Source organism: Nerophis lumbriciformis, linkage group LG18 (assembly GCF_033978685.3).
Source record: "Nerophis lumbriciformis linkage group LG18, RoL_Nlum_v2.1, whole genome shotgun sequence".
Classification (NCBI taxonomy): domain Eukaryota; kingdom Metazoa; phylum Chordata; class Actinopteri; order Syngnathiformes; family Syngnathidae; genus Nerophis; species Nerophis lumbriciformis.
The window spans coordinates 12570283-12595000 of record NC_084565.2 but is presented as its reverse complement, the minus strand read 5'-3'; the positions used below and the strand labels follow the sequence as shown (position 1 = coordinate 12595000).

The 24718-nt window shown below is 36.5% G+C and overlaps 1 protein-coding gene across 3 annotated transcripts in view; it reads right to left on the bottom strand.

Annotated features, from left to right (window-relative positions):
- Positions 1 to 24718, bottom strand: part of stat2 (signal transducer and activator of transcription 2) — an 81026-nt gene that overhangs the window by 3237 nt on the left and 53071 nt on the right. For all 3 annotated transcript variants that reach the window (XM_061977678.2, XM_061977679.2, XM_061977680.2), the window contains exons 18-22: positions 24167 to 24219; positions 12902 to 12987; positions 12695 to 12828; positions 10033 to 10221; positions 9148 to 9202 (exon numbers count right to left, since the gene is read on the bottom strand). In XM_061977678.2, coding sequence (XP_061833662.1) covers positions 9148 to 9202; positions 10033 to 10221; positions 12695 to 12828; positions 12902 to 12987; positions 24167 to 24219 — 517 coding nt within the window. The remainder of the gene's footprint in view (positions 1 to 9147; positions 9203 to 10032; positions 10222 to 12694; positions 12829 to 12901; positions 12988 to 24166; positions 24220 to 24718) is intronic.

Below are 24718 nucleotides of genomic sequence, written 5' to 3'. Positions count from 1 at the left end.
TAAATTACTTTGCTTGTTGATGATATATTGTGTAGTTATATTTATATGGTAATTATTATTCTGTGACTGTAAATTGTTTGCTTGTTTTTAGGGATGTCCCGATCCAGGTTTTTGCACTTCCGATCCGATACCGATATTGTTTTTGCATTTCCGATCCGATACCGATACTGGCCTATCCGAGCATGTATTAAAGTTTAAAGTTATTTAGCCTACTTAGTTGTCAGAATCATGTTGAAAAGGGTTTTAGTACTCTTGATAACAACTAGCCAGCTGAATTAGGGGAGTTTGAATAATACACAATGGTTGGTAACAAGAAACTGACCTGTTTATTCAAGGATGAACACAAAATAGACAAAATTATACATGACAAACAGAAATGGCATCATTGAACTAGGGCTGGGCGATATGGCCTTTTTTTAATATTGCGATATTTTAAGGCCATATTGCGATACACGATATGTATCTTGATATTTTGCCTTAGCCTTGAATGAACACTTGATGCATATAATCACAGCAGTATGATGATTCTATGTGTTTTGATTGATTGATTGAGACTTTTATTAGTAGGTTGCACAGTGAAGTACATATTCCGTACAATTGACCACTAAATGGTAACACCCCAATAAGTTTTTCAACTTGTTTAAGTCGGGGTCCACTTAAATTGATTCATGATACAGATATATACTATCAGATATATACTATCATCATAATACAGTCATCACACAAGATAATCACATTGAATTATTTACATTATTTATAATCCAGGGTGTGGAGGGGGGCGCCTGATGTAAGTGTCAAAAAGACAGCCAAAAGAGTTTGATATGAGAATAAATCTAAAGTTAAAATATAGGGTAGAAATGCACCCATTTGCAGGAAATGTAGTCTTGATTTTCAAAATTTTCTTTCAAGGCTTGCATGTCTACATTAAAACATTCTTCTTCATACTGCATTAATATATGCATTTTGATGGTGTGGGCGTGTGGCACCGAATGGAGATAAGCGTCTCGACAGACGTCACAATATTTGAACAATGATGACGAAAACTGTTGTCTCTGTCGTGTCCGTGTGTCGAAAATTGTTATGCGCTTATTTTTTTATTTGATTTTGTGCGTGGCATAGATTTGCCGTGCGCAGAGGACGCTTGAGCAGGCGCGCACCTTAGCGGCTGCGCTAGCATCACAGCTAACGTTAGCCATGCCGCTACCTCGCTCTCTGCTGGGAGAGAACGTATACGTATGTGACGTATGACGTGACAGTATGTGACGTGTGTAAGAAGGTGCGCTTGCCGTCTGTGAGAGGGAGACACAGGAAAGAGTGAGAAGAGCCTGTCGTGTAATGCCAGCAGCTAAAAGCAACTGCGTGAGAATTGTGGATGTGTTGAAGGTGTGCTGGAAAATGCGGAACGGAAATTACGGAGCAGCAGAAAAGTGGAATGTATTATTTAAATAGGTGCGTTGGAAAACACGGACCGGAGTTTTTTTTTTTAAACGGGCATTTTCCCATGCCTTGCCGATACGCAATTTATGGCAAATATCGGCAGCCGATCCGATCCAAATATCGGATCGGGACATCCCTACTTGTTTTCTTATTGATGATTTTATTTTATTTTTTATTTGTTTCTGTATTGTGTAGTTATAATTATATGCTTTTACTTGTAATTGTATTGAATTGTGGACCCAGGAAGACTAGTGGGTTGTTGAGGCAACCAGCTAATGGGGAACCTTAATAAAAATCAAATCAAAGCTGTTTTTAATGCAATTTAAAAAAAATAAAATAAAGTCTTAATTGTCCGACACCATTTGGTTATTATATATAGTCAGAAATGTATAATTGTGTGTATACAGACAAAATTGTAAGCATTTGACAATAATAATTAGAGATGTCCGATAATGGCTTCTTTGCCGATATCCGATATTCCGATATTGTCAAACTCTTAATTACCGATTCCGATATCAACCGATACCGATATATACAGTCGTGGAATTAACACATTATTATGCCTAATTTTGTTGTGATGCCCCGCTGGATGCATTAAACCAGGGGTGCTCACACTTTTTCTACAGGCGAGCTACTTTTCAATTGATCAAGTCGTGGGGATCTACCTCATTCATATATATAATTTATATTTACTTATTTATGAAATATATGTTTTTGTTAACAAGTTAAAGGTGTTTAATGATAATGCAAGCATGTTTAACACATATAGTTAATATTGTTAACAAGTTAAAGGTGTTTAATGATAATACAAGTATGTTTAATACATATAGTTAATATTGTTAACAAGTTAAAGGTGTTTAAAGATAATACAAGCATGTTTAACACATATAGTTAATATTGTTAACAAGTTAAAGGTGTTTAAAGATAATACAAGCATGTTTAACACATATAGTTAATATTGTTAACAAGTTAAAGGTGTTTAAAGATAATACAAGCATGTTTAACACATATAGTTAATATTGTTAACAAGTTAAAGGTGTTTAAAAATAATACAAGCATGTTTAACACATATAGATTCCTTTCTTTCATGAAGACGAGAATATAAGTTGGTGTATTACCTGATTCTGATGACTTGCATTGATTGGAATCAGACAGTGGTGTTGATAACGTCCGCATTTTCGAATGGAGGAGAAAAAAAGTCCTCCTTTCTGTCCAATACCACATGAAAGTGGTTGGTTTTTGGCATCTTATTTGTCCAGCTTCCGTACTCCTTTGTATACACTTTACAAGAAATACATTGTCGGCAAACTCCGTAGCTTGCTAGCTTGTGCACGCCAGCTTTCTGAGACTCTTATTTTGGTAGCGCAGGCAGGATGAAGCAGAGCTTTTATTGTGCAACTGTGCAGTCGGTCTTTGGAGTTTTGACGACAGGTACGGCGCCAGAGTCTGTTGAAATAAAGTGTTTCTCGCCTTCCAGTCGGTAATTTTACAGAGCTGGCAGCAGCCGGCTTCATCTCAGAAGACCCTCGGGTGCCGTGAATGTCAATCAAGTGACGAAAGTGACGTCATAGTGAAGATTTATGATCGCTCATTTTTAGGACTATTTTTTTAATGCCTGGCTGGTGATCGACTGACACACCCTCCGAGATCGACCGGTAGCTCGCGATCGACGTAATGAGCACCCCTGCATTAAACCAATGGTCCCCAACCACCGGGCCGCGGCCCGGTACCGGTCCGTGGATCAATTGGTACCGGGCCGCACAAGAATTAAAAAATTTAAAAATACAAAAATGTTTTTTTTGTGTTTTTTTTTATTAAATCAACATAAAAAACACAAGATACACTTACAATTAGTGCACCAACCCAAAAAAACTCCCTCCCCCATTTACACTCATTCACACAAAAGGGTTGTTTTTTTCTGTTATTAATATTGTGGTTCCTACATTATACATCAATATATATCAATACAGTCTGCAAGGGATACAGGCCGTAAGCACACATGATTGTATTTTTGTATGACAAAAAAAAATACCATTACCCCCCCGGTCCGTGGGACAAATTTTCAAGTGTTGACCGGTCCGCAGTTACAAAAAGGTTGGGGACCACTGCATTAAACAATGTAACTAAGGGCATTGAGGTAGGGGGTATCGGGGGTATGTTGTAGCGTCCCGGAAGAGTTAGTGCCGCAAGGGGTTCTGGGGATTTCTTCTGTTGTGTTTATGCTGTGTTACGGTGCGGATGTTCTCCCGAAATGTGTTTGTCATTCTTGTTTGGTGTGGGTTCACAGTGTGGCGCATATTTGTAACAGTGTTAAAAGTTGTTTATACGGCCACCCTCAGTGTGACCTGTATGGCTGTTGACCAAGTATGCCTTGCACACACTTATGTGTGTGTGTAAAAGCCGCATATATTATGTGACTGGGCCGGCACGCTGTTTGTATGGAGGAAAAGCGGACGTGACGACAGGTTGTAGAGGACGCTAAAGCATACTTGCCAACCCTCCCGGATTTTCCGGGAGACTCCCGAAATTCAGCGCCTCTCCCGAAAACCTCCCGGGACAAATTTTCTCTCGAAAATCTCCCGAAATTCAGGCGGAGCTGGAGGCCACGCCCCCTCCAGCTCCATGCGGACCTGAGTGACGTGTTGACAGCCTGTTCACAACATTGCCGTAAACAGCAATGTTGTGACACTTTTAAACAGGACAATACTGCCATCTACTGTACATGCATATGTGACCCACCCATAATGTGTCACATTTTTGTGTTGATTTATTTATTTTATTTTGTGGTTTGAATTCGTTTTTGGAGCTGTCATTCCACATTTATCAGTATTCACATTGGTCAGTAGGGGGCAGTAGGGCGTTTCTTCTCAATTGAATGCTATCACCTGCAGACCGGAAGTGTCTTGTCATTCTGATGAGTGCGACCAGTCTGTGAACAATTGAAACGTCCTGTGTGCTTTTTCCTCCTGTATAACAGGTTAGTTTTGGTGAATCAACTCACTGAATAATATCCATGTGATCTTTATAAGTTTAAGTACACATTCTGATGGTGGAGCCTAACTCTAAAGTGTTTGTGAGTTGTAGTTTGTATTTGTGAATGAATCCAGTGCACAGCTGCAGTAATCAATACAAAAAGGCGACGTGAGTGCGCAATGTTTGTATAGGAACTTCTGATCCTAATTCAGACTCCCAAATTAGAGCTCCAGTTTTCTTATTGATTTTATAATGTATATTTGTATAATGTGTGTGTTCTGAAATAGTGACAGAGAATAGAACAAGGATGGACAATTCAACCCTTAACTCAACAATGAGTAGATGAGTGTTATGTGTGTGTATATGTGTAAATAAATGAACACTGAAATTCAAGTATTTCTTTATATATATATATATATGTAATAAAAAAATATATATATATAGCTAGAATTCACTGAAAGTCAAGTATTTCTTATATATATACATATATATATATATCTTAACCACGCCCCCAACCACGCCCCCCGCCACACCCCCGACCACGCCCCCCCACCCCCCACCTCCCGAAATCGGAGGTCTCAAGGTTGGCAAGTATGCGCTAAAGGCAGTCCCTTTAAGGCACGCCCCCAATATTGTTGTCCGGGTGGAAATCGGGAGAAATTCGGGAGAATGGTTGCCCCGGGAGATTTTTGGGACGGGCACTGAAATTCGGGAGTCTCCCGGGAAAATCGGGAGGGTTGGCAAGTATATACGTCCGTCGTACAGCGGCATTTTAAAAAGTCAATCATTTTACTTTTTGAAACCGATACCGATAATTTCCGATATTACATTTTAAAGCATTTATCGGCCGATATTATCGGACATCTCTAACAATAATGTTGAATAGTTGAAAAGTTTACATTAACTGTTACTATCTGGTGAATTAAAATTGGCTCACAAGACTGTTTCAACTGAGAATTTATTTCTAGGGGTTTAATTTTTTAGCGGTGGCAGCAGACGACAGTTGTGGTGGTGACCGCTTAAGTTGAAAAAAAAGTGGTTTTAGTGTAGATGCACTGCACAGTTACTTCTGAAATGCCCATAAAAAGTGGTAGATGTCTTCTCCTTGTTTAAAAACATAGCAAAACGCCACAGATGATAACATAATAGTGCAGTAAATGAGAGTCTCTGTGGTGATGCCCCCTGAATAGTACACGCAAAATACTCATTTAAATAAGGCGGTCTGCACCTATTTTCAATTGCACACGCAGTCTTAGTAAATCACACGCCCACTAAAAGTACACGCTATTTCAAACTTTGTACAAGCTGTTTATAGCGGGGTGTTTGAACATTAGTAAATCAGGCGCTATATCTTTTATTACTAAATGCATTTCTTCGTTCCATTTTGACATTAAAAACATACATGCACTACATGCAGTTGCATATCTTTTTGACTTTAATGTTATCTAATAATGCTACAAAATGTTATATTATCATACATTAAAAAAAAAAGTTTGTTAAAATAAAATTAAACACTTAAGTACCGTATAGTATAAGTTGCACCGGGGGTGCGACTTATACTCAGGAGCGACTTATATGTGAAATGATGAACACATTAGCGTAAAATATCAAATAATATTATTTAGCTCATTCACGTAAGGGACTAGACCAGGGGTGCTCATTACGTCGATCGCGAGCTACCGGTCGATCTCGGAGGGTGTGTCAGTCGATCACCAGCCAGGCATTAAAAAAATAGTCCTAAAAATGAGCGATCATAAATCTTCACTATGACGTCACTTTAGTCACTTGATTGACATTCACGCCACCCGAGGGTCTTCTGAGATGACGCTGGCTGCTGCCAGCTCATTAAAATTACCGACTGGAAGGCGAGAAACACTTTATTTCAACAGACTCTGGCGCCGTACCTGTCGTCAAAACTCCAAAGACCGACTGCACAGTTGCACAGTTGCGCTAACAAAATAAGAGTCTCAGAAAGCTGGCGTGCACAAGCTAGCAAGCTACGGAGTTTGCCGACAATGTATTTCTTGTAAAGTGTATACAAAGGAGTACGGAAGCTGGACAAATAAGATGCCAAAAACCAACCACTTTCATGTGGTATTGGACAGAAAGGAAGACTTTTTTTCTCCTCCATTCGAAAATGCGGACATTATCAGCACTACTGTCTGATTCCAATCAATGCAAGTCATCAGAATCAGCCAACACCAACTTATATTCTTGTCTTCATGAAAGAAAGGAATCTATATGTGTTAAACATGCTTGTATTATCTTTAAACACCTTTAACTTATTAACAATATTAACTATATGTGTTAAACATGCTTGTATTATCTTTAAACACCTTTAACTTGTTAACAATATTAACTATATGTATTAAACATTCTTGTATTATCATTAAACACCTTTAATTTATTAACAATATTAACTATATGTGTTAAACATGCTTGTATTATCTTTAAACACCTTTAACTTGTTAACAATATTAACTATATGTGTTAAACATGCTTGTATTATCATTAAACACCTTTAACTTGTTAACAATAGTAACTATATGTGTTAAACATGCTTGTATTATCTTTAAACACCTTTAACTTGTTAACAATATTAACTATATGTATTAAACATACTTGTATTATCATTAAACACCTTTAATTTTTTAACAATATTAACTATATGTGTTAAACATGCTTGCATTATCTTTAAACACCTTTAACTTTTTAACAAAAACATATATTTCATAAATAAGTAAATATAAATTATATATATGAATGAGGTAGATCCCCACGACTTGATCAATTGAAAAGTAGCTCGCCTGCAGAAAAAGTGTGAGCACCTCTGGACGAGACGTATAAGATTTCATGGGATTTAGCAATTAGGAGTGACAGATTGTTTGGTAAACGTATAGCATGATCTATATGTTATAGTTATTTGAATGACTCTTACCATAATATGTTACGTTAACATACCAGTTGGTTATTTATGCCTCATATAACGTACACTTATTCAGCCTGTTGTTCACTATTCTTTATTTATTTTAAATTGCCTTTCAAATGTCTATTCTTGCTGTTGGCTTTTATCAAATACATTTCCCCAAAAAATGCGACTTCTACTCCAGTGCAACTTATATACGTTTTTTTCCTTCTTTATTATGCATTTTCGGCCGGTGCGACTTATACTCCGGAGTAGGGATGTCCCGATCCGATATTTGGATCGGATCGGCCGCCGATATTTGCCAAAAAATGCGTATCGGCAAGGCATGGGAAAATGCCGATCCAGATCCAGTTTTTAAAAAAACTCCGGTCCGTGTTTTCCAACGCACCGATTTAAATAATACATTCCACTTTTCTGCTGCTCCCTAATTTCCGTTCTGCATTTTCCAGCACACCTTCAACACATCCACTGGTCTGTGGATTCTCACGCAGTTGCTTTTAGCTGCTGGCATTACACGACAGGCTCTTCTCACTCTTTTCTGTGTCTCCCTCTCACAGACAGCAAGCGCACCTTCTTACACACGTCACATACGGTCACGTCATACGTCACGTCATACGTCACATACTGTCACGTCATACGTCACATACTGTCACGTCATACGTCACATACTGTCACGTCATACGTCACGTACGTATACGCCCTCCCCAAGCAGGTAGCAACATGGCTAACGTTAGCTGTGATGCTAGCGCAGCCATGCGAGCAACGCTCCCTCTAAGGTGCGTGCATGTGCAATTGTGCACGGCAAATCTATGCCACGCACAAAATCTAATAAAAAAATAAGCGCATAACAATTTTCGACACACGGACACGACAGAGAAAACAGTTTACGTCATCATTGTTCAAATATTGTAACGTCTGTCGAGACGCTTATCTCCATTCGGTGCCACACGTCCACACCATCAAAATGCAGAGGCCAACATTTCCACATCAACACCGTATGAAAAAAAAAGTGATTTTTTTAGTTGTGATTTCCTTCTCTGCATGAAAGTTTAAAAGTAGCATATATTAATGCAGTATGAAGAAGAATGTTTTAATGTAGACACATAGAATCATCATACTGCTGTGATTATATGCATCAAGTTATTCATTCATTCAAGGCTAAGGCAAAATATCCACGTGACATGGCCTTAAAATATCGCAATATTAAAAAAAGGCCATATCGCCCAGCCCTAGTTCAATGATGCCATTTCTGTTTGTCATGTATAATTTTGTCTATTTTGTGTTTATTCTTGAATAAACAGGTCAGTTTCTTGTTACCAACCATTGTGTATTATTCAAACTCCCCTAATTCAGCTGGCTAGTTGTTATCAAGAGTACTAAAACCCTTTTCAACATGATTCTGACAACTAAGTAGGCTAAATAACTTTAAACTTTAATACATGCTCGGATAGGCCAGTATCGGTCAGTATCGGTATCGGTCAGTATCAGTATCATTATATATATATATATATATATAGCTAGAGTTCACTGAAAGTCAAGTATTTCTTATATATATATATATATATATATATATATATATCTTAACCACGCCCCCAACCACGCCCCCCGCCCCACCCCCGACCACGCCCCCACCTCCCGAAATCGGAGGTCTCAAGGTTGGCAAGTATGATTTCGGAAAATAAAACACTGTACTTTAATCATGTTGTTCTTTGGCGTACCACTAGATGGAGCCTGCGTACCACAGTTTGAAGATAACTGTGCTATAGGTTTGATGACCTGCCAATTGAGCTGTAAGAAAAGATGATACTCACCCCTTTGAAACAAACATTAGCCGGGTTTGGATGTACTTGAGATGAGGGTTGTCGTCTAAAAAATGAAATAAGAGTGAATTTAGTGAGTCATTTGCCTGAAAAAAGTTTAACATTCCGTCAAATATATTGGCCTACAATTGAAAACATCTGACTAGAACAGGGGTCGGCAACCCAAAATGTTGAAAGAGCCATATTGGACCAAAAATACAAAAACAAATCTGTCTGGAGCCGCAAAAAGTTAAAAGCCATATTACATACAGATAGTGTGTCATGAGATATAAATTGAATAAAGAGGACTAAAAGGAAACTAAATGAGCTCAAATATAGCTACAAATGAGGCATAATGATGCAATATGTACATATAGCTAGCCTAAATAGCATGTTAGCATCGATTAGCTTGCAGTCATGCAGTCTGATTAGCACTCCACACAAGTCAATAACATCAACAAAACTCACCTTTGTGGATTCATGCACAACGTTTAAAGTTTGGTGGACAAAATGAGACAGAAAAAGAAGTGGCATAAAACACGTCCTAGAAAGTCGGAGAAAGTTATACATGTAAACAAACTACGGTGAGTTCAAGGACCGCCAAAAGTAGTAGGACAAAGCGGCGCTAGCCAAATACTCGAATCAGTGAAGCATGTTTAATATAAACAGTGTGCTTTGTAACAATTAGGGAGGCTTGTGTCATGTTTGTCCTCCTACAGAAACCATATTAAAACAAAATTATTATTTTTTTAACCCCTCATCTTTTGCCATTTTTCATACATTTTTAAAAAAGCTCCAGAGAGCCACTAGGGCGGCGCTAAAGAGCCGCAGGTTGCCGACCTCTGGACTAGAACAACCTCAGTGACCAGCGGTCAAACAGAATGTAGCTCGTCTTACTTCCATTCTTGTCAGTGTAGTATTTCCCAAAAGCTTCATCCCTGGGAGTGTCGGGATATAAATATTGTAAAGGGTTTTCTGGGACATTTTCACCCTCAAAGATAAGAAAATTCTGGATGATCTCATGGAAGTGAATCTGGATGAGGTCATTCTTGGTAAAAGGCTGGATTGTCTTGATTTCAGGATCACCTAAAAAGGGATCAATAGACATAAAGTATATAATAAATGTTTTTTTTTAAAGGGGAACATTATCACCAGACCTATGTAAGCGTCAATATATACCTTGATGTTGCAGAAAAAAGACCATATATTTTTTTAACCGATTTCCGAACTCTAAATGGGTGAATTTTGGCGAATTAAACGCCTTTCTAATATTCGCTCTCGGCAACGTGACGTCACATCAGGAAGCAATCCGCCATTTTCTCAAACACCGGGTCGAATCAGCTCTGTTATTTTCCGTTTTTTCGACTGTTTTCCGTACCTTGGAGACATCATGCCTCGTCGGTGTGTTGTCGGAGGGTGTAACAACACGAACAGGGACGGATTCAAGTTGCACCAGTGCACAAGAATTAAAAAATTTAAAAATACAAAAATGTTTTTTTTTTTTTTTTTTTTTTATTAAATCAACATAAAAAACACAAGATACACTTACAATTAGTGCACCAACCCAAAAAACCTCCCTCCCCCATTCACACTCATTCACACAAAAGGGTTGTTTCTTTCTGTTATTAATATTGTGGTTCCTACATTATACATCAATATATATCAATACAGTCTGCAAGGGATACAGGCCGTAAGCACACATGATTGTATTTTTGTATGACAAAAAAAAATACCATTACCCCCCGGTCCGTGGGACAAATTTTCAAGCGTTGACTGGTCCGCAGTTACAAAAAGGTTGGGGACCACTGCATTAAACAATGTAACTAAGGGCATTGAGGTAGGGGGTATCGGGGGTATATTGTAGCGTCCCGGAAGAGTTAGTGCCGCAAGGGGTTCTGGGGATTTCTTCTGTTGTGTTTATGCTGTGTTACGGTGCGGATGTTCTCCCAAAATGTGTCTGTCATTCTTGTTTGGTGTGGGTTCACAGTGTGGCGCATATTTGTAACAGTGTTAAAGTTGTTTATACGGCCACCCTCAGTGTGACCTGTATGGCTGTTGACCAAGTATGCCTTGCACACACTTATGTGTGTGTGTAAAAGCCGCATATATTATGTGACTGGGCCGGCACGCTGTTTGTATGGAGGAAAAGCGGACATGACGACAGGTTGTAGAGGACGCTAAAGGCAGTGCCTTTAAGGCACGCCCCCAATATTGTTGTCCGTGTGGAAATCGGGAGAAGTTCGGGAGAATGGTTGCCCCGGGAGATTTTCGGGACGGCCACTGAATTTTGGCGAATTAAACGCCTTTCTAATATTCGCTCTCGGCAACGTGGCGTCACATCAGGAAGCAATCCGCCATTTTCTCAAACACCGGGTCAAATCAGCTCTGTTATTTTCCGTTTTTTCGACTGTTTTCCGTACCTTGGAGACATCATGCCTCGTCGGTGTGTTGTCGGAGGGTGTAACAACACGAACAGGGACGGATTCAAGTTGCACCAGTGGCCCAAAGATGTGAAAGTGGCAAGAAATTGGACGAACTTTGTTCCGCACACTTTACCGACGAAAGCTATGCTACGACAGAGATGGCAAGAATGTGTGGATATCCTGCGACACTCAAAGCAGATGCATTTCCAACCATAAAGTCAAAGAAATCTGCCGCCAGACCCCCATTGAATCTGCCGGAGTGTGTGAGCAATTCAGGGACAAAGGGCCTCGGTAGCACGGCAAGCAATGGCGGCAGTTTGTTACCGCAGACGAGCGAGCTAAACCCCCTGGATGTCTTGGCTCACACCGTCCCTTATGCCACCGAAGATGATCAAGAGAAGAATATCGACCCTAGCTTCCCTGGCCTGCTGACATCAACTCCAAAACTGGACAGATCAGCTTTCAGGAAAAGAGCGCGGATGAGGGTATGTCTACAGAATATATTAATTGATGAAAATTGGGCTGTCTGCACTCTCAAAGTGCATATGGTTGCCAAATGTATTTCATATGCTGTAAACCTAGTTCATAGTTGTTAGTTTCCTTTAATGCCAAACAAACACATACCAATCGTTGGTTAGAAGGCGATCGCCGAATTTGTCCTCGCTTTCTCCCGTGTCGCTGGCTGTCGTGTCGTTTTTGTCGGTTTCGCTTGCATACGGTTCAAACCGATATGGCTCAATAGCTTCAGTTTCTTCTTCAATTTCGTTTTCGCTACCTGCCTCCACACTACAACCATCCGTTTCAATACATGCGTAATCTGTTGAATCGCTTAAACCGCTGAAATCCGAGTCTGAATCCGAGCTAATGTCGCTATAGCTTGCTGTTCTTTCCACCATGTTTGTTTGTGTTGGCATCACTATGTGACGTCACAGGAAAATGGACGGGTGTATATAACGATGGTTAAAATCAGGCACTTTGAAGCTTTTTTTAGGGATATTGCGTGATGGGTAAAATTTTGAAAAAAACTTCGAAAAATAAAATAAGCCACTGGGAACTGATTTTTAATGGTTTTAACCCTTCTGAAATTGTGATAATGTTCCCCTTTAAATAACTATTGTCACATCCAACCTGCTCACCAGTTGTACTTTCGACCCAGGAGAAGGTGATTCCACCGATGACGCTCTCACTGAAGCGGATCAAGAAGGTGCCCCTCCGTTTTTTCTTCAGGAGTAGCTTTTCTTTGCCCTTGCTTACAAAGCCCATGATCAGGCTGCAGTTGAGAAAGTGACGTTAATGCGAACACGATGAACAAAGCCCACGTGCAAGGTCCTATACATACATACCCATCCCTCCACAGGTCTTCAAGATAGGTTTTCACCATCACCACAATGCTGTCAAACCACACCCAGAACGTGTCAGGACTGTTTTCCTACATCGGGACATATCCAAATGGTCAAGAACTTGCATCATTGTACATATGAATGCAACATACTCAGACAGATGTCATTTCAGCAATCCTTTTCAATAATACAGAAAATAAACTTAGATATACTTAGGAGTAGTCAGAGTACAGCTTGTATCGCATTATAGATTTATTATCTACTGACAATGAGTCAACACACAACTGTTGATGTCCAAAAAGTGTTTCCCATACATTTCCTTACATGCGGCCCACCACAAATACATTTGAAGCACCACAATCAAATTTGAAGCGGGGCAAATACAATTGAAATACCGAAAATACTTTTGAACCACCACAAATACATTTGAACCACCACAAATACATTTGAACCACCACAAATATATTTGAACCACCATACAGAAATTTGAACCACCACAAATACATTTGAACCACCACAAATATATTTGAACCACCATACATAAATTTGAACCACCACAAATACATTGCAACCACAACAAATACATATCAACCCCAACAAAATACATTGCAACCACTACAAATACATTTGAACAACTACAAATACATTCGAACCACAACAAATACATTTCAACCCCAACAAAATACATTTCAACCACTACAAATACATTCGAACCACAACAAATACATTTCAACCCCAACAAAATACATTTCAACCACTACAAATACATTTGAACAACTACAAATACATTCGAACCACAACAAATACTTTTCAAGCCCCACAAATACATTTGAACCACTATAAATACATTGGAACCACCACAAATACATTTCAAGCCCCACAAATATATTTGAACCACTATAAATACATTGGAACCACCACAAATACATTTAAAGCCATACAAATACATTGGAACCACCACAAAAACATTGGAACCACCACAAATACATGTAAAGCCATACAAATACATTTGAACCACCACAAATACATTTGAAGCACCACAATCAAATTTGAAGCGGGGCAAATACAATTGAAATACCGAAAATACCTTTGAACCACCACAAATACATTTGAACCACCACAAATATTTTTGAACCACCATACATAAATTTGAACCACCACAAATACATTTCAACCACAACAAATACATATCAACCCCAACAAAATACATTTCAACCACTACAAATACATTTGAACAACTACAAATACATTTCAACCCCAACAAAATACATTTCAACCACTACAAATACATTTGAACAACTACAAATACATTCGAACCAAAACAAATACATTTCAACCCCAACAAAATACATTTCAACCACTACAAATACATTTGAACAACTACAAATACATTCGAACCACAACAAATACATTTCAAGCCCCACAAATACATTTGAACCACTATAAATACATTGGAACCACCACAAAAACATTTAAAGCCATACAAATACATTGGAACCACCACAAAAACATTGGAACCACCACAAATACATGTAAAGCCATACAAATACATTTGAACCACCACAAATACATTTGAAGCACCACAATCAAATTTGAAGCGGGGCAAATACAATTGAAATACCGAAAATACTTTTGAACCACCATAAATACATTTGAACCACCACAAATATATTTGAACCACCATACATAAATTTGAACCACCACAAATACATTTCAACCACAACAAATACATATCAACCCCAACAAAACACATTTCAACCACTACAAATACATTTGAACAACTACAAATACATTTCAACCCCAACAAAATACATTTCAACCACTACAAATACATTTAAACAACTACAAATACATTCGAACCACAACAAATACATTTCAAGCCCCACAAATACATTTGAACCACTATAAATACATTGGAACCACCACAAATACATTTCAAGCCCCACAAATAGATTTGAACCACTATAAATACATTGGAACCACCACAAATACATTTAAAGCCATTCAAATACATTGGAACCACCACAAAAACATTGGAACCACCACAAATACATGTAAAGCCATACAAATACATTTGAAGCACCACAATCAAATTTGAAGCGGGGCAAATACAATTGAAATACCGAAAATACTTTTGAACCACCACAAATACATTTGAACCACCACAAATATTTTTGAACCACCATACATAAATTTGAACCACCACAAATACATATCAACCCCAACAAAATACATTTCAACCACTACAAATACATTTGAACAACTACAAATACATTCGAACCACAACAAATACATTTCAACCCCAACAAAATACATTTCAACTACTACAAATACATTTGAACAACTACAAATACATTCGAACCACAACAAATACATCTCAAGCCCCACAAATACATTTGAACCACTATAAATACATTGGAACCACCACAAATACATTTCAAGCCCCACAAATATATTTAAACCACTATAAATACATTGGAACCACCACAAATACATGTAAAGCCACACAAAAACATTGGAACCACCACAAAAACATTGGAACCACCACAAATACATGTAAAGCCATACAAATACATTTGAACCACCACAAATACATTTGAAGCACCACAATCAAATTTGAAGCGGGGCAAATACAATTGAAACACCGAAAATACTTTTGAACCACCACAAATACATTTGAACCACCACAAATATATTTGAACCACCATACATAAATTTGAACCACCACAAATACATTTCAACCACAACAAATACATATCAACCCCAACAAAATACATTTCAACCACTACAAATACATTTGAACAACTACAAATACATTCGAACCAAAACAAATACATTTCAACGCCAACAAGATACATTTCAACCACTACATATACATTTGAACCACAACAAATACATTTCAACCCCAACAAAATACATTTCAACCACTACAAATACATTTGAACAACTACAAATACATTCGAACCACAACAAATACATTTCAAGCCCCACAAATACATTTGAACCACTATAAATACATTGGAACCACCACAAATACATTTCAAGCCCCACAAATATATTTGAATCACTATAAATACATTGGAACCACCACAAATACATTTAAAGCCATACAAATACATTGGAACCACCACAAAAACATTGGAACCACCACAAATACATGTAAAGCCATACAAATACATTTGAACCACCACAAATACATTTGAAGCACCACAATCAAATTTGAAGCGGGGCAAATACAATTGAAATACCGAAAATACTTTTGAACCACCACAAATACATTTGAACCACCACAAATACATTTGAACCACCACAAATATATTTGAACCACCATACATAAATTTGAACCACCACAAATACATTGCAACCACAACAAATACATATCAACCCCAACAAAATACATATCAACCACTACAAATACATTTGAACAACTACAAATACATTCGAACCACAACAAATACATTTCAAGCCCCACAAATACATTTGAACCACTATAAATACATTGGAACCACCACAAATACATTTCAAGCCCCACAAATACATTTGAACCACTATAAATACATTGGAACCACCACAAATACATTTAAAGCCATACAAATACATTGGAACCACCACAAAAACATTGGAACCACCACAAATACATGTAAAGCCATACAAATACATTTGAACCACCACAAATACATTTGAAGCACCACAATCAAATTTGAAGCGGGGCAAATACAATTGAAATACCGAAAATACTTTTGAAACACCACAAATACATTTGAACCACCACAAATATATTTGAACCACCATACATAAATTTGAACCACCACAAATACATTGCAACCACAACAAATACATATCAACCCCAACAAAATACATTTCAACCACTACAAATACATTTGAACAACTACAAATACATTCGAACCACAACAAATACATTTCAAGCCCCACAAATACATTTGAACCACTATAAATACATTGGAACCACCACAAATACATTTCAAGCCCCACAAATATATTTGAACCACTATAAATACATTGGAACCACCACAAATACATTTAAAGCCAGACAAATACATTGGAACCACCACAAAAACATTGGAACCACCACAAATACATGTAAAGCCATACAGATACATTTGAACCACCACAAATACATTTGAAGCACCACAAATATATTTGAAGCCCCATAAAATACATTTGAAGCCCCAAAAACACATTTAAACCACTACATATACATTTAAACCACCACAAATACATTATAACCACCACAAACACATGTAAAGACCCATAAATACATTTACACCACCAAATATTCATTTGAACTACCACAAATACATTTGTACCACCTTCTATACATTTAAATCAGCGACCAGTTTAACCTCGCTCATAAACACATTGTAATAAGACTGCCTGTGAATGTAGCACCACAATCGCACAAAATATATTTGAACCGCCACAAATACATTTGAACCACCACACAAATAGAACCACCACAAATAGATTTTCAAGCCCAACAAATACATTTAAACTACCACAAATATATTTGAAGCCCCACAAATACATTTTAACCACTACAAATACATTCTAACCACCACAAATACATCAGCACCGCCACAAATACATTTCATTCCCACAAATACATTTGAACCACCACAAATACATTACAAACACCACACATACATTTCAAGCCCCACAAATACATTGGAACCACCACAAATATATTAGAACCACCATACATAAATTTGAACCATCACAAATACATTTCCACCACTACAAATACATTTGAACCACCACAAATACATTTGAGCCACTAAAATTACATTTGAACCACTACAAATACATTTGAACCACCACAAATACAATTGAACCACCTCAAATACATTTGAACTACCACAAATACATTTGAACCACTACAAATACATTTGAACCACTACAATTACATTTGAACCACCACAAATACATTTGAACCACCACAAATACATTTGAACCACCACAAATACATTTGAACCACTACAATTACATTTGAACCACCACAAATACATTTGAAACACCACAAATACATTTGAACCACCAAAAATACATTTGAACCACTACAATTACATTTGAACCACTACAATTACATTTGAACCACTATAAATACATTTGAACCACTACAATTACATTTGAATCACTACAAATACATTTGAACCACTACAAATACATTTGAACCACTACAAATACATTTGAACCACTACAAATATATTTGAACCACCACAAACACATTTGAACCACTACAAATACATTTGAACCACTACGAATACATTTGAACCACTACAATTACATTTGAATCACTACAAATACATTTGAACCACCACAAATACATTTGAACCACCACAAATACATTTGAACCACTACAAATACATTTGAACCACCATAAATACATTTGAACCTCTATAAATACATTTGAACCACTACAAATACATTTGAACCACCACAAATACATTTAAACCACCATAAATACATTTAAACCACCATAAATACATTTGAACAACTACAAATACATTTCAACCACTACAAATACATTTCAACCACCACAAATACATTTCAACCACCACAAATACATTTGAACCACCACAAATACATTTGAACCACCACACATAAATGTCAAGCCCCACAAATACATGTGAACCCCAACAAATACATTTGAACCACCATAAATACATTTGAACCACTATAAATACATTTGAAGCACTACAAATACATTTCAACCACCACAAATACATTTGAACCACCACAAATACATTTAAACCACCATAAATACATTTAAACCACCATAAATACATTTGAACAACTACACATACAATTCAACCACCACAAATACATTTCAACCACCAGAAATACATTTAAACCACCATAAATACATTTGAACAACTACAAATACATTTGAACCACTACAAAAACATTTGAACCACCACAAATACATTTGAACCACCACAAATACATTTGAACCACTACAAATACATTTGAACCAAACCACTACAAATACATTTGAACCACTACAAATACATTTGAACCAGCACAAATACATTTTAACCACCACAATTACATTTTAACCACTACAAATACATTTGAACCACCACAAATACATTTGAACCACCACAAATACATTTGAACCACTACAAATACATTTGAACCACTACAATTACATTTGAACCACCACAAATACATTTGAACCACCACAAATACATTTGAACCACCACAAATACATTTGAACCACCACAAATACATTTGAACCACCATAAATACATTTGAACCACCATAAATACATTTGAACCACCACAAATACATTTGAACCACTACAAATACATTTGAACCACCACAAATACATTTGTACCACCACAAATACATTTTAACCACCACAAATACATTTATACCACCATAAATACATTTATACCACCATAAATACATTTAAACCACCATAAATACATTTGAACCACTACAAATACATTTGAACCACTACAAATACATTTGAACCACTACAATTACATTTGAATCACTACAAATACATTTGAACCACCACAAATACATTTGAACCACCACACATACATTTGAACCACCACAAATACATTTGAACCACCACAAATACATTTGAACCACTACAAATACATTTGAACCACCACAAATACATTTGAACCACCACAAATACATTTGAACCACTACAAATACATTTGAACCACTACAAATACATTTGAACCACTACAAATACATTTGAACCAACACAATTACATTTGAACCACTACAATTATATTTGAACCACTACAAATACATTTGAACCACTACAAATACATTTGAACCACCACAAATACATTTGAACCACCACAAATACATTTGAACCACCACAAATACATTTGAACCACCACAAATACATTTGAACCACCACAAATACATTTGAACCACCACAAATACATTTGAACCACTACAATTACATTTGAACCACCACAAATACATTTGAACCACCACAAATACATTTGAACCACTACAAATACATTTGAACCACTACAATTACATTTGAACCACCACAAATACATTTGAACCACCACAAATACATTTGAACCACCACAAATACATTTGAACCACCTCAAATACATTTGAACCACCACAAATACATTTGAACCACCACAAATACATTTGAACCACTACAAATACATTTGAACCACTACAATTACATTTGAACCACTACAATTACATTTGAACCATCACAAATACATTTGAACCACCACAAATACATTTGAACCACCACAAATACATTTGAACCACCACAAATACATTTGAACCACTACAAATACATTTGAACCACCACAAATACATTTGAACCACCACAAATACATTTGAACCACTACAAATACATTTGAACCACCACTAATATATTTGAACCACTAAAATACATTTGAACCACCACAAATACATTTGAACCACCACAAATACATTTGAACAACTACAAATATATTTGAACCACCATATATAAATTTGAACCACCACAAATACATTTGAACCACCACAAATACATTTGAACCACTACAAATACATTTGAAGCACTACAAATACATTTGAACAACTACAAATATATTTGAACCACCACAAATAAATGTAAAGCCCCACAAATACATTAGAACCACCACACATACATTTCAAGCACCACAAAAACATAGGAACCGCCACAAATATATTTAAAGCCCCACAAATACATTTGAACCACCACAAATACATTTGAACCACCATAAATACATTTGAACCACTATAAATACATTTGAACCACCACAAATACATTTGAACCACCATACATAAATTTGAACCACTACAAATACATTTGAACCACCATAAATACATTTGAACCACTACAAATACATTTGAACCAAACCACTACAAATACATTTGAACCACTACAAATACATTTGAACCACCACAAATACATTTGAACCACCACAAATACATTTGAACCACCACAATTACATTTTAACCACTACAAATACATTTGAACCACTACAAATACATTTGAACCACTACAAATACATTTGAACCACTACAATTACATTTGAACCACCACAAATACATTTGAACCACCACAAATACATTTGAACCACCACAATTACATTTGAACCACTACAAATACATTTGAACCACCACAATTACATTTGAACCACCACAAATACATTTGAACCAACACAAATACATTTGAACTACCACAAATACATTTGAACCACTACAAATACATTTGAACCACCATAAATACATTTGAACCACCATAAATACATTTAAACAACTACAAATACATATGAACCACCACAAATACATTTGAACCAACCACCACAAATACATTTGAACCACCACAAATACATTTATACCACCATAAATACATTTATACCACCATAAATACATTTAAACCACCATAAATACATTTGAACAACTACAAATACATTTGAACCACTACAAATACATTTGAACCACTACAAATACATTTGAACCACTACAATTACATTTGAATCACTACAAATACATTTGAACCACCACAAATACATTTAAACCACCACACATACATTTGAACCACCACAAATACATTTGAACCACCACAAATACATTTGAACCACTACAAATACATTTGAACCACTACAATTACATTTGAACCACCACAAATACAATTGAACCACCACAAATACATTTGAACCACTACAAATACATTTGAACCACTACAATTACATTTGAACCACTACAAATACATTTGAACCAACACAAATACATTTGAACCACTACAAATACATTTGAACCACCACAATTACATTTTAACCACTACAAATACATTTGAACCACCACAAATACATTTGAACCACTACAATTACATTTGAACCACCACAAATACATTAGAACCAACACAAATACATTTGAACTACCACAAATACATTTGAACCACCATAAATACATTTGAACCACCATAAATACATTTGAACAACTACAAATACATTTGAACCACTACAAATACATATGAACCACCACAAATACATTTGAACCAACCACCACAAATACATTTGAACCACCATAAATACATTTGAACAACTACAAATACATTTGAACCACTACAAATATATATGAACCACCACAAATACATTTGAACCAACCACCACAAATACATTTGAACCACCACAAATACATTTATACCACCATAAATACATTTAAACCACCATAAATACATTTGAACAACTACAAATACATTTGAACCACTACAAATACATTTGAACCACTACAAATACATTTGAACCACTACAATTACATTTGAATCACTACAAATACATTTGAACCACCACAAATACATTTAAACCACCACACATACATTTGAACCACCACAAATACATTTGAACCACTACAAATACATTTGAACCAACACAAATACATTTGAACCACTACAAATACATTTGAACCACCACAATTACATTTTAACCACTAAAAATACATTTGAACCACCACAAATACATTTGAACCACTACAATTACATTTGAACCACCACAAATACATTAGAACCAACACAAATACATTTGAACTACCACAAATACATTTGAACCACCATAAATACATTTGAACCACCATAAATACATTTGAACAACTACAAATACATTTGAACCACTACAAATACATATGAACCACCACAAATACATTTGAACCAACCACCACAAATACATTTGAACCACCATAAATACATTTGAACAACTACAAATACATTTGAACCACTACAAATACATATGAACCACCACAAATACATTTGAACCAACCACCACAAATACATTTGAACCACCACAAATACATTTATACCACCATAAATACATTTAAACCACCATAAATACATTTGAACAACTACAAATACATTTGAACCACTACAAATACATTTGAACCACTACAAATACATTTGAACCACTACAATTACATTTGAATCACTACAAATACATTTGAACCACCACAAATACATTTAAACCACCACACATACATTTGAACCACCACAAATACATTTGAACCACTACAAATACATTTGAACCAACACAAATACATTTGAACCACTACAAATACATTTGAACCACCACAATTACATTTTAACCACTACAAATACATTTGAACCACCACAAATACATTTGAACCACTACAATTACATTTGAACCACCACAAATACATTAGAACCAACACAAATACATTTGAACTACCACAAATACATTTGAACCACCATAAATACATTTGAACCACCATAAATACATTTGAACAACTACAAATACATTTGAACCACTACAAATACATATGAACCACCACAAATACATTTGAACCAACCACCACAAATACATTTGAACCACCATAAATACATTTGAACAACTACAAATACATTTGAACCACTACAAATACATATGAACCACCACAAATACATTTGAACCAACCACCACAAATACATTTGAACCACCACAAATACATTTATACCACCATAAATACATTTATACCACCATAAATACATTTAAACCACCATAAATACATTTGAACAACTACAAATACATTTGAACCACTACAAATACATTTGAACCACTACAAATACATTTGAACCACTACAATTACATTTGAATCACTACAAATACATTTGAACCACCACAAATACATTTAAACCACCACACATACATTTGAACCACCACAAATACATTTGAACCACTACAAATACATTTGAACCACTACAATTACATTTGAACCACCACAAATACATTTGAACCACCACAAATACATTTGAACGACTACAATTACATTTGAACCACCACAAATACATTTGAACCACTACAAATACATTTGAACCAACACAAATACATTTGAACCACTACAAATACATTTGAACCATGTCTCTGTGTAGGAAGGCTTCTTTTAGTCATTAGTTTCAATCAGTCTGTAGACAAAAAGCATTGTTGCATGTCACATGCTGCACAAGACAGGACATGCACAGTGTCCTGGTGCCTAGTGCACATATGGAAACCCCTTTAGATATACTTAGGAGTAGTCAGTGTACAGCCGTCCTCGATCCCCAGGTATTTTGACAACCGTCTCTGTGTTGCCTTGTTTAAGTGCATAATAAATCTATCCTGCTACACAAGCTGTACACTGACTACTCTTAACACATATCCAAGCTCACTTTAAGTATTGCATGCATACAACTGGTTGCTTGTGAAAGACTGTACTCTATATTTATTGTGTCGATTATACAAAAGTGTGAAGGTTGTCAGAAAATAAAATCCTTACCTTTGAAAATTTGGACCAATCTACACTGCAGGTGTTATAATTCTGTTGCTTTCCTAGATGGAGGAGAAAAGGAGAATAAGACATTTAAAAACTAGAGTCAGGGTTTCTGCAGAAACATTTCATGTTTTTTAATGCCACTTAAAATAAATGTAATGCCCACGTCCTACTGCAGATACATTATACACCCCGCTACCACCAAACCCCACCCCCACCCCAACCCTGGTCCCTCACACATCAACCCCCCCCCCCCCCCCCCCCCCCCCCCCCGTGCGTCGGTTGAGGTGGGCGGGGTTTGGTAGCGGGGGTGTATAATGTATCCCGGAAGAGTTAGGGCTGCATGGGTTTCTGGGTATTTGTCCTGTTGTGTTTATGTTGTGTTACTGTGCAGATGTTCTCCCGAAATGTGTTTGTCATTCTTGTTTGGTGTGGGTTCACAGTGTGGCGCATTATTAGTAAGAGTGTTAAAGTTTTTTTTATACCGCCACCGTCAGTGTAACCTGTGTGGTTGTTGACCAAGTATGCATTGCTGTCACTTACGTGTGCAAGCGGAAA